The sequence below is a fragment of the Diabrotica virgifera genome, chromosome 8 (genome assembly GCF_917563875.1).
Source record: "Diabrotica virgifera virgifera chromosome 8, PGI_DIABVI_V3a".
Taxonomy (NCBI): Eukaryota; Metazoa; Arthropoda; class Insecta; order Coleoptera; family Chrysomelidae; genus Diabrotica; species Diabrotica virgifera.
In genome coordinates, this window is record NC_065450.1 from 216,419,355 (window position 1) to 216,432,348 (window position 12,994).

The 12,994-nt window shown below is 30.6% G+C and overlaps 1 protein-coding gene across 1 annotated transcript in view; it reads left to right on the forward strand.

Moving 5' to 3' along the window:
- LOC114327569 (UDP-glucuronic acid decarboxylase 1) overlaps window positions 1–12,328 on the forward strand; it is a 48,574-nt gene extending 36,246 nt beyond the window's left edge. Inside the window, exon 7 of the mRNA XM_028276244.2 lies at window positions 1,642–12,328. Coding sequence (XP_028132045.1) covers window positions 1,642–1,886 — 245 coding nt within the window. The 3' untranslated portion in view covers window positions 1,887–12,328. The remainder of the gene's footprint in view (window positions 1–1,641) is intronic.
- The last annotated feature ends 666 nt before the right edge of the window (window positions 12,329–12,994 follow it).

Here is a 12,994-nt window from a genome sequence, read left to right on the forward strand (position 1 = left end):
AGGAGCATGTTTAAAACTAATTTTTTTTTCGAAAAATTCGAATAGTCCTCTTATAGAGCCTTTTTAATTTATATAATACCACAGAACCGGTTCGTATACTGGATTATGACTAAAAAACTATTTGTAAGTGTATTTTTACATATTTGTAAATTCGTATTTTTGTGTAAATAAATGTTTTTGTAATTCTTTAATTCTACTTTTTTTCTGTATAGATCTATTAAATTATCTACTTATAAAAATTGCAGTGTTATTAAGGGTGGTTTTTAAGGGTTGACATATTATGATATTATATCCTAAAGCACAAAACAGTCATTATTTAACCAGTTAAAACCAAATTTTACCCATATTAAAGTTTACAATGTTTTTATATATTTTTTGACAATAAGGGATAGTTTACACCCCTAAAAATAATCGACGCCCTTGAGCATGATATAGAATATGAAGAACGGGGTAAGATGATCCTAACCCTAAATTTTTATGTAAATTGATGCAAGCCGAAATTATTCTTTTAGGATAAGTAAACTTTTTATATATTGGGACCGTGCAAGTTCGGCAAAGCGACCCCTATTTCTACGCTCTATACTAAAATTCGCACTTTTAATTATATTGGCCAATTATATTAGTCCTGGTTACTGGATAATTGTCAAGGCCATAGTCCAAAAAAATAATAAGAAGAAAAAATAAGATTCAGGTTATGTTATGAAAACGTCAACAATTGTATGTAGTAAATAAAATTAGTTATTAAAATGCAGTACTGCAAGCAAAATAAAATTAATTAAATTTACCTTTATATAATAATTGCATATCATATCAATATTGTGGAGCATACTGGACAATTTTATACTTGTCCAGTATGCTCCACAATATTGATATGATGTGCAATTATTATATAAAGGTAAATTTAATTAATTTTATTTTGCTTGCATAAGTATAAAATTGTTCATAAGTATAAAATTGTCCAGTATACACTTAAATATAAAAAATAAAAAAAATAAAGCTTACGTAGGCATTGTTATTTGTAAGCTTTATTTTTTTTTTATTTTTTATATTTAAGTGTATACTGGACAATTTTATACTTATGAACGAAGAATAATAATTTTATATGTAGTTACGTGGCTAAAGGTTCTGAACCAAGGCCAGAATAAAATAAAAAAAAATATTGTGGAGCAATATATAATTTTTCTGCTTCATTGACAGAAGGTATGAAATATACGTCAATTTGACAATTTCAATTGACAATATGAATTATTTAAGATAGTTGCAATATTTCTCCGCGACTCGCGCAGGGTCGTTTCTCGTTTCCCCTTCCAAGTACTTGCACACCGCGAATAGCTCCAACAAGGGTGGTTTTGAGGGTTGAAATATTATGATATTATATCTTAAAGCATAAAACAATCATTATGTAACTAATAAGAAGCAAATCGTGACAATATTAAAGTTTAAAATGTTATATTATAATTTTTTTCAAGTAGTGGTGGTTTTCACCCTTAAAAAACCAAAAGCGTATAACGGCTCAATATAGAAAATGAACTAGAGGGTGAAATGATGGGTGAAATCGATGCTGGGCGAAAAAATTGCGAGGTTTTGCCATTTTTCCAGCTTCATTTCCTCGACTATATTGTTTTTTTAAATTATTTTCAGAATTTGCTACAATAATAAAGAACCTCGTAGGCGGCAACAGCAAAATCACCCACGTGAGCGAAGTGGAGGATGATCCTCAACGAAGACGCCCGGACATTTCGCGCGCGAAAAACATCCTCAACTGGGAACCAAAAGTCGATTTGAACGTCGGCCTTCAAAAGACTGTCGAATACTTCAGACAAGAACTGAAACGATTCAAATATACTCCTAGGAATAAATTCCTTTCGAATTTCAAACATCCTTAACTGTTCGATGTCAAAGTTTATCCGTACTGTGTCGTAGGCGAAAACGCAGTCGATGATTGTAAGAATAAGAATTGTTTTTAAGCGGTGATTTAGACCAGACTGTATACTAGGGCGATCCGATAAGTACTTAGTCTGCAAAAGAAAAACAAAAATTTTGAAAAAGTGTTGTTTTTTTTTTCGACATAGTCTTCTGGGTCAATCCATGCCAATTGGTCCAATATAAATTAAGTTGGTTGCTTGACTATTTTTAATATTCTTTATTTTTCTACCTTTTAAACTTCAGTCTATAGAGACTACAGAATTCCATTTATTTTATTTTTAAAAAATTTAGTTTGCCGATGACGGCCATTTTTGTTAAAGCGTATCGATCATTTTCACGGAAAACATTGCTTCTCTCTTTAGCCAATATTTTCACTGAGGTTTGTCCTAGAACAATAAATCAAAAACCAAACTTTTTAGAAAAGTATGCTCTAAAAAAACGGCTAAAGCAATATTTAATTTCAAACTACCCTTAAGGCCTTAAATGAGCCTCAAAATTTGAAAAAGTAAACTGATAAAATTCCATTTTCAGCATTTTTTTAATAGCATAAGGCAAGCCGATAATGGTTTGTAATTTTTTTCTGCAAAAGACATCACCTATATAGTTTAAGTAAAAAAAGTTTGAGCTTTGAGACTTGAGTGAATTTAAAAAAAATCTCAAAAATGTAATTTTTTGAAAAATCTTAAAGTTTGACCCCTTATATCTCTGATGGGCACGGATGAAAAAATTTGAAATTTGGCTGAATGTTAGTTCCTAGCAAGTAGAATAAGGAGTAAAAATTTGGAGTTGCAGACTTACCTCATATAGGAGTTACAGGCCTTGAAAAAATGGTCAAAAATCAAAATTGTCAAAATTTGAGCGTTTTCAGGCAGGGTAATTAAAATTCAAATAAACTGTCTAATGAAATAAAAATTAATCTATTTTCACCAGATTTCACAATGAATACAAATTCATACAGGGTGGGCCAAAGAAAAGAGTTCACCTTGATATTTGGCAGTTATTGTATTTTAAGGGAATGCCGAAACAGGACGATTTTTATTTTAAATTACAATTTTTTTATATATATTTCATACGTCTCCATGACGTGTCATCGTCAGTGACGTCATCCATCTGGGCATGATGACGTAATCGATGATTTTTTTAATGGGAATAGAGGTCGTATGTTATCTTATTTGAAAGAGTGTTCAATTCTCTGTTCAGTAGTATAAACAATAATATAATTATTTATACAGGGTGGCCAAAAAATAATTTTTCAATTAAATTAATTGACACAAAAAGAAGAATGTAGGTAATTTATTTAACTCAAAATACATTTTATTGCTGTCATAAAATAGACAAAAAATTATTTGGCAAATGAACATTGCTTTTCGCTTAAATTAAATGTTCAAACTGTCAAGAGGTAGGTGGGAAGCTGTTTGTGATTTAATTTAAGCGAAAAGAAATGTTTATGTGTGAAATCAACATTTTTTCTATTTTCTGATAGCAGTACAATGAATTTTTAGTTGCCACAAGACCCCTATTCCCATTTTAAAAAATCATCGATTACATCATCACGCTCTGATGGATGACGTCATGTAGTATGAAATATATCCCAAAAAGTTACAATATAATAAAAATAAAAATGGACCTATTTCAGCATTTCCTTAAAATCTAATAGGTAACTATTGCCAAATATTGAGGTCGACTTTTTTCTTTGGCTCAGTGTATTTAAATTTTAATTACCCTGCATGCAAGCGCTCAAATTTTTACCATTTTAATTTTTGACCATTTTTTCAGGCCTGTAACTCCTATATGACGTAAGTCTGCAACTCCAAATTTGTACTTCTTATTCTACTCGCTAGGGGCTAACATTCAGCCAAATTTCAATTTTTTTCATCCGTGCCCATCATTTATATAAGGGGCCAAACTTTGAGATTTTTCAAAAAATTATATTTTTGAGATATTTTTTGAAAAAATTTACCAAGTCTCAAAGCTCAAACTTTTTTTATTTAAAGTATGTACGTATGTACCTTTTCCAGAAAAAAATTACAAACCATTGTCGGCTTGCCTTATGCTGTTAAAAAAATGCTGAAAATTAAATTTTATCAGTTTACCTTTTCAAACTTTGAGGTTCATTTAAGGCCTTAAGGGTAATTTGAAATTAAATAATGCTACAGGCAATTTTTTTGGAGCATACTTTTCTAAAGTTTGGTTTTTGATTTATTGTTCTAGGACAAACCTCAGTAAAAATATTGGCTAAAGAGCGAAGCCATGTTTTCCGTGAAAATGATCGACACGCTTTAACACAAATGGCAATTTTGTACTCTCTATAGACTGAAGTTTGAAAGGTAGAAAAATAAAAAATATTAAAAATAGTCAAGCAACCACCTTTGGACAACTTGGCTTGGATTGGCCCTTCTTTTAGTTAGATACACTCGATCCTGTGTGAATCACCAAGTCATATTGCTCTTTGTTCATTTTCCTAAAATACATGATTGGCGAGGAACCGCAAAGTGGGCGACGTCTGGTGGCGAATTTGAAAAGCATCAACTCTAGGAAAACATTGACTTTGTCATTAATTTGTGTACATTTTTGCGGCCAGTTTATGTTGTAATTAACAATGATTTCGACTTAAAAAAACTATTGCAGTGTTCCTCAGTATTCATTCCTATTGTACTCTACTTAATGACGTAAACTAACCAATGCCAAATCACACATTTTGTTAATTTAACGTTTGTATTAAACGTAGTATTTTTTAATGTTTAAGCGACTGCAAAATTAAATAAATAAATAAAATGTAGTATATATTCTGTACATAGAATGTACATTGTTATGCAAAATATTCCTACCACCTCATAATTTCCAGAACACAATTATTATAAAATAAATTCACCTACTTAGTTTCCAGTTTTTATTTAATTAAAAATTGTTATCTGTTGGTGTAAAATAAATTATAGTGTACCTATTAACTAAATTAAAAACAAAATTAGAAATTCTAAGATAGATTAATAATTTTTAAAACGCTGTGTGATTATCGGGGGACAGATATTTTTATGAAAAAAGGTAAAAACAAATCAGTAGTTAGCATCAAATTTTAATGAATGCATACAGATGAAACATAATTTTGAGTCGTCTTTAACCTATAAGAGGTCTTAGTGGCAAAACTTAGTGGTTACTTTGGCAAAACACTCGTGTAAATGATTTTAATTTAACGTTTTAGAACTGTGAGATCAAATGACAAAATGAATTGTTTTCCTGGAGTTATCGTCCATCTTTGAAATTTTGAGCGCCCTCTGTCGGAATTTAATTTTGCGAATTGTAGGTTTCTCTTGCGATAGTAGCGCCGTCGAACGGCGAGGCTAAGTACTTATCAGACCACCTATGTAAGGTCAGATTATAAAGGTATTTGAAGAAAAATACCATTAATTTTCGTAAAAACGAACTTTTAGTGTGGTATATAAACACAGAAATGTATTTTTGATAAACTATATACCGCAAAACTGGGATAATCTCAAATCATCTACATTTAATGGAAATTTACATTGAAAATATCTTTTTTTATTTTGACCTTTCAGTGTCCACTTTCCAAAATACTTTGTAAATACTATAGTTTGAGAACGATTTCCGAAGTGGAAGTGAAAACGTCAAAATAAGTGTCTTTCTAATTAAAATTATGGTTAGTTTCAATTAAATACAGTAGATAACACAACAAATTCACAATAATGAGTGTCAAAACCTCATCTCATTATTTCTAATGATCTAAATTTCATAAATTTCGACAAACCCAAGTTGAAAGCCATGAAACATAAAAGACATTTACTTTTGTTGTTATTGTTAATCTCATTTTGTTTTAACTTCTATGTTTTTGAAAAAATTTTCATTACGACTGTTGTATATTTTAGAAAACATTACTGTCTTTAATTTCAGTTATCTTATATCTGTTACCGGCCAAATCCAATTTCAGGATAAACTAGACCAAACTAGTTTATCCTGATATTAATACGGATACTGCAGGATCCACTAATACTACCGTCTAGTATAAATACTATAGTATACCTACAAAGCCAAAATAAACAGATAATCTGTTATCTAAACAATTATAAAAATTATTATTTATTTTTCCATTGAGTGTTTTGGTTACACTTAGAATATTACGGAGTATAATTGCCTTTTTGCGCTTGCATCTGTTTGTACAGCAGTTTTTGTTCCAGCTGCATTTGACAAAAGCTTTTCCGATCCAAATAAATCTCTCGTAGCTGCAACTCTTAGCGAGAGATAATTTATCTACCTTTTTGGGGTATTAATGTCTCTAAAAATTTGTGACTAAATTGTTTTCAGATCAGAATTCGACATTTGCCATCAACTTTTTTTGAGGTAGTCTAGTTTGTCCTGAAATAGGGTTTGGCCGGTAACATATCCAATAATAAATGCAGTAGATGTAAATCGTGTAAGAAATTGTTTATAGGTGGTACCGTTTAAGGTTACCGATATGTCATCAGATAAATCATTCGAAATAAGTCAAAATCAAGTGCAGTTTATGTCTTTAACTTAATCAAAATAACAACTATAGCACAATAGGGAACTTGCACATTTTTTTTACATAATAATGTTCAATTTTGTTTAAAAATAAGATTTCCCCAATTTCACACTCATAATAACTTAAAAGTACAAATTTAAAATCTTATGTGTATTTAAACCATTTCAAACGACCCAAAAAGCGCGCGTACATTTGTGACGTCACATCATTATATTTTATAATGACATTTCATTGTAATAATATATACTAGTTTGTTGAGATTGGAGTTTGATACAGTTTTTGAAGGAAAGGAAAGAACTATCAAAATATCTATAAAACTAAGTGTCAGAACGAATGCCAAATGTAATGAATTAATGGAAAGGACTTCAAATACTATAACGATATGACGTCACGACCAATGAGGGCGCGTTTTGGGCTTCCTGCTATAATTTGAATTTTCACTCGATTTTAATCGTCTTTAGGGGTCAAACGAAAAACAAAAAAACTTTTTTTCTTTGATATATGTTTTAAATTACGTTCTGTTGTGATTTATAGCATTTTTTTCGAATTTAAAATTTTAGGCAATTTCCCTATTGCATACGAAGTAGCTACAACATCACCTGACGAGTATTTTACTTTACATTAAATTCCGTCACACAACAAAAAAACAACGTGAATATGTTTATTCTTGAAATCAGGAACTGCGTTTTTTATAACGAATGAAAGTATTGTATAGCAGGTCGAGAGCCTGATAAGATTCATTAATGCTTTAGATTTAGAGAAAATTTAGGATTTTTTTCAAGGCGGCTTTTTTAGAGAACATATTTTGAATTCAGGTACCATTTTGAATTTTAACAATGTGTTAGTTCAGAGATTTTCATATAAAAATTAACAATAGGGATGACTATTTTTGGTAAAGTGAACTGACTATTATATTGCTTATTTGAATCTTTCTTTAGTTTTATTAAAATTGGTTTTTTAATTTTATTAAAAATTAAATATAATCCTTTTAAAGTAACTGCTCGGGCGCCAATGTGATGAAATCGGGTAACAAATTCAGTCAAAGACGGGATTCGTCTTTAAGATATTTATTTTTAAAGCCAAAACATACAAAAGATAATTACCTTATCTTAGCGTTAATTACTTGTTGATTTACTTGTTAATTACAATCTACCTAATGGTCTTTCGTAAACCTCAGGCCGATGTGACGATATTTGACACATGAATGAATGATACTAAACGACGATCGCGTGGATTAGGAATTGCATTTATTTAATAATGTGAAATGGACATATAAGGAGAGGACATCTCGCTCAACTAGCCAGGGGGAAAGACATGTAAGGATCTACGATCAGATCTCGTATGGGATGGGGTTTGTGAATCGTCGAAATCGCTCAATATGCCAAGATGACGGGGTTCGGAAAATGATCGGGATATACTTAACTCACCTATTATACCTTGTTGATTATTCTCCGTTCAGCACACCGAGAATAATCAAATGACTTTCCTTTTCGCCTTTTATACTGTTAGAGACGGTATAAAAACACGCTTTGGTTAATGCATTGGCGTATTCTAGACGATAAAATTATAATATCGTCACGTACAATAAATATACTAGCATGGCATCATTAATTCAATTTCTAAAATATATTCTATATTTATTTTTCTTAAAATTATGTATGCGAGTTGCTGTTTATATGATAGGGCGTATGGAACTTGGTGCCTATGCATTTTGGATGTATTAGAGTTGCGCGTGAAGTTGGCGTGTTGATGACAGTTGAGATTTTGTTAATTGGATGGTTTCATTATACTATAAATAAATTGTTATAATTTTTTTATTAGTATAATAATTAATGAGATTTTTTTAATATAAATGATTTTAGTGTGAAATGAATTTATTATAAAATGGTAAGAAAGGTAACTTTCTAGTCTTGCCAATAGATAGCGCCATGTAAATATCAATAAATTAATTCGATTATATTTTAGTATAACATAAATAAAGTGTAAATAGTTTTGTAGCATTTATATATCAATTAATGGGATAGGAGCAAAATCTTGGTCCAGTGAATTTTAAATGCATTAATTTTTTTTCGAATCCTTAGAAAATTCATAAATATGTATGAAAAATTTAAACGCAGCATGAAAGATTACATTATTACCGAGGACCGAAAGTCTCTTAGAATAAACAACAAGTTTCTTTTGAATGAAATATTTGAAATTAAAAATCACACCAATTTTTCTCCTTTTTTGCCCCTGTAACTTATTAAAATAAACATTATAAAAGTTTTTAGGTACTTTTGACCCTCGGTGATACTGTAGTATTTCCTTATTTGTTTAAATATTTCAAAAATACTTATTAGTTTTCTCAGGATTCAAAAAAAATGAATGCATTTAATAGCATTGGACCAAGATTTTGCGCCTACCCCCTTAACAAGTTTTTACTTGATATTAACTTATAACATATAAAGTTTGATTGAAACGGTTGTATAATTTTCGTGATTTGATGTTTTTGGAGACAGACAGGTGCCATTTGTAAATTATATTATAGAATAAGAATATAACAAAAATATTGTCGTTTACATTGAGGATTTTTATTAGTGACCATCTAATTTGTTTTTCTTCCTATATTTTATTTTTTAATCTTATTTTGTTGTTATTGGTGTTATACCTTATACACATTAAATATTTAGTTTTTTTGGCAAGGTTCTGAAACTGCCCTAATAGCACCAAACATTCCATGTATGTTCCTAGAATGTACACACAGGATATTGAAAACATTCTTGGAATGTCCTCAAAAGCACAAGAATGTCCCAGGAAAGTCCTCTGTCAGTATTTGAAACATTCCTTGAATGTCTTGTTGGAAGATTCCATGAATATCTACGAATGTTCTTTGGACATTCACAGTATAATTTTTATACATTCCCTGGATATAGTCGCTGATGTGACATAATACCTCCGATTTGTTTTTATGAGTTTTGTAAGAGAGACTAAAAACTTTTTTACAGTCACCTACTATTTTCATATGATATTTTTTGACATGTTCTGTAGTAAATTCAACTATCTATTTACTACAAAACATGTCAAAATTTACATGTAAAAACAGGAGATGACCCCAAAAATGGTTTTTCGTCTCCTACAAAATTCATGAAAAAGCAGATAGGAGGTACATATTGTCACATCACCGACGATATACCAGCAGTATATGTGGCCATACCGAATAATACATCCTTGATAAATATAAACATTTTTATTGCACAAAATCTTGTCATATCGAGGAGCTGGATTTCCTCAATATTCTTGTAGGTACTTATGAAGTTGTTGCTCCTGACTTCCAACTTTACTCCAACTTTAAAAACAAATCCAGCTGTAAAATATTTATGTGCCTGAAGGCTTTTGTATGCTTTCATCTGCTGCTTAGAGTAGTAACTGTGAGACTCCACCAGATATGTATAAATATCTATAATAGTAATTTGGTGGAATGCACTTTACTGTAAAATCCAATTCTGACTGAATTGTATATGGATCTAAATCCCCAATTATTTTCAGATTCAATAAGTATCTAAAACAATGAAATAAATAATGTTATTGCTTGCAAAATTCACCAATATTGATAAATAGCAGGGAAAAATTAACAGTAAATAAAAATTGTTTCCCCTACGTTTCTCCAACATCTGGAGTTTCCTGTAATTTCCTTAAATAATCACTTTGTATTGTGGTAAAGTTTATAAAGCTCACCAAATACAGCAAACGAAATCCAAATGAATCCAAAATAGACAAAATACGACGATAAACAATGAAAAATAGATATTACAAACATAACCTCTGTAACTTTTTGTATGCCAACCAGAAATCACGTGGTTTGGATTGCCTAGTACATACACGCGCGGCAAATTTGAAAATGAACGCAAATTGAATAATAAATGGCCTCTCTTAAAATATAGGACATTGGTAGTATGTTCATAGAATGTCTTGTGGTAACATTCCACCAATAATTTAATCAGATGTTCACCGAATGTTCCTTGAATGTCCAGAACATTCAAACATTAATAGAACTTTGATAGTACATTCCTGGAATGTTTTGTGTTGTTAGGGTGTTTTCATGTGGCATGTTTAATTTAGTATTATGTTTATATGGGATTGAGCCACATTTGGTGGTGTAAATGAAAATTACATTTTTCTTAATTAACTAATGTTTGACGTTTCGATTTCCACTACGGAAATCGTTCTCAAAATGAAAAAGAAAATAAGTTGTGACTCCATATAAACATAATAAAACCTATATTGGAAAGTTTTATTTACTTTGTTTTGTTCACTTGTTTTATGTTTGTTTTTCTATTGATTGTTTTTCTGTTTTTCTCTAACCTGTATTTTATCTCTTACTTTTTACATCATAGAAGATTCATTCTTTTTGTGTTCAATTAAAATTGCATCCTCATAGTACAGTTATATTGATGTCATTTTTTTACTGGCGATAAGATGCATACTTTTACAATTAAGTTTCATCATATAACTGGCTTTTTATATTGTTTCAACTAATAACACTGTTGCATCTGCATATCTGAGATATTCATATACAGGATGAGTGGAGAGGGACGCGCTAATCTTTAAGACTGTATAATATACGTAAAAATAATAAAAAATAACTCATAATATGTTGTTATTCGATTTTCATTTGTTTCCAAGATACGGGGTATTAAAATTTTTATTACAAACTGATGATTTATTTATTACTCTAAAACCGGTTGAGATGTGCAAATGAAATTTGGTGGGTTTTAAGACATATTTATTGCGCATGTTTTGACACACAATTAAGAATTTTATATTCACCATTAGCGCGCGTACGGGTAATAGTCTGAAATTTTTTAAAGATAAAAATGGTACACCACTGAAATATTTCAAATTAAACATCTTTCTTTAATTCCTCGTTCAAATTGTGACAAAAAAACAATCTTCCCTTTTTTTTCATGCGACGCTTAGTTTTCAGGAAAAAAATAAAACATCTTAACGCTTACAAAGTTTTCGACGAAGTTTCTATATGAATGTGTAGAAAGTTATTTTGAATACTTACGCTTACAAAGTTTTCGACGAAGTTTCTATATGAATGTGTAGAAACTTATTTTGAATACTTTGTAAGCGTTAAGATATTTTATTTTTTGAATGGAAACGAAGTGTCGTATGAACAAACATGAAGATATATGGTTTGTCAGAAATTAAACAGGGAATTCAAAAATAATTTTTAATTTGAAATATTTCAGTGGCGTACTATTTTTTTTCTTTAAAAAATTTCAGACCCTTATCCGCACACGCGCCAATGGTGAATATAAAATTCTTAATTGTGTCTCAAAATATGCGCAATAACTATGTCTTAAAACCTACCAAATTTCATTTGCACACCTCAACCGGTTTTAGAGCAATAGATAAATCGTCAGTTTGTAAGAAAAATTTTAACACCCCATATCTCGGTAACAAATGAAAATCGATTAACAACATATGAGTTATTTTTGATTATTTTTACGTATATTACACAGCCTTAAAGTTTGGCGCGTTCCTTCCCACTCACCCTGTATACACAAATATCAGCTTATATTTCTTCGAATCCATCGATTTCTTTTGAGTACATATTAAATAGTAATCTTAAAAGAAGAGAAAACTGACAAATTTTGCATTTTACGGAAAACTGTGGAGACAAATCCTATCAAAGTGTATTATTTCTACATTGTTCTATCAGTAGTTATTTTCACACAAATTGAAGCTATATTGTAACTGTGAAAACATCTTCCTCTCGACCTACGAAATAATTAAATCTGGGTGATAGTTTTATAATAATTGTAGTTTAAGTTGATGTGTGATGTTTTTATGGCTGTTCTGTATTATATATTGTTAATAAATGTGTAATTTTTGCAAAAAGTGTTTTATTTATAACTATTATGTTCTGCTTTTTACAATAGTAGGGAAATCTGGGCAACATGAGAGGATGTGAGATGTGATAACATAACAGACAAAAGATATGTTTCATAGATTGTGAAAAGCGTATGAAAGCAAAACACACCAAATACACTGAGCTACTAGCTCCCCATAACAAGAGGACTGTGCTCGACTGAGTTCTGTCGCTTTTCTCCAACACTTCTTCTGAAGAAGGTTGTTAAAGCGGACTGGAACACATACAAGACGGCATTAAAGATAACGGATGACTGATCAACAACATAAGATATGCCGATGATACTGTCATCCTGGCGGACACTCCGAAAGGACTTCGTGACAATTCGTGAAAAGATGATGAGAAAATTGCCTGATAAATGCCTTCGAGGTATTTAGAAGATTCCTGAATATTCCATGGACAGACTATGTCACTAACAAGGCAGAATTGCATACAAAATTTCATGACAGAAAACGTAGGTATTAACGTTATCAAGACTGACTGTTATCAAGAAGCTCAAAGTCAGTTATCTAGATCTAGGACATGTGTACCGGATAAGACATTGAGATCTTGAGTTTGTTGATGTAGAGGAAAATTGAAGAAACCAGAGGTTCAGATAGGAAAAGATGTTCATTGTGAGTGGACGGGTCTCGGTA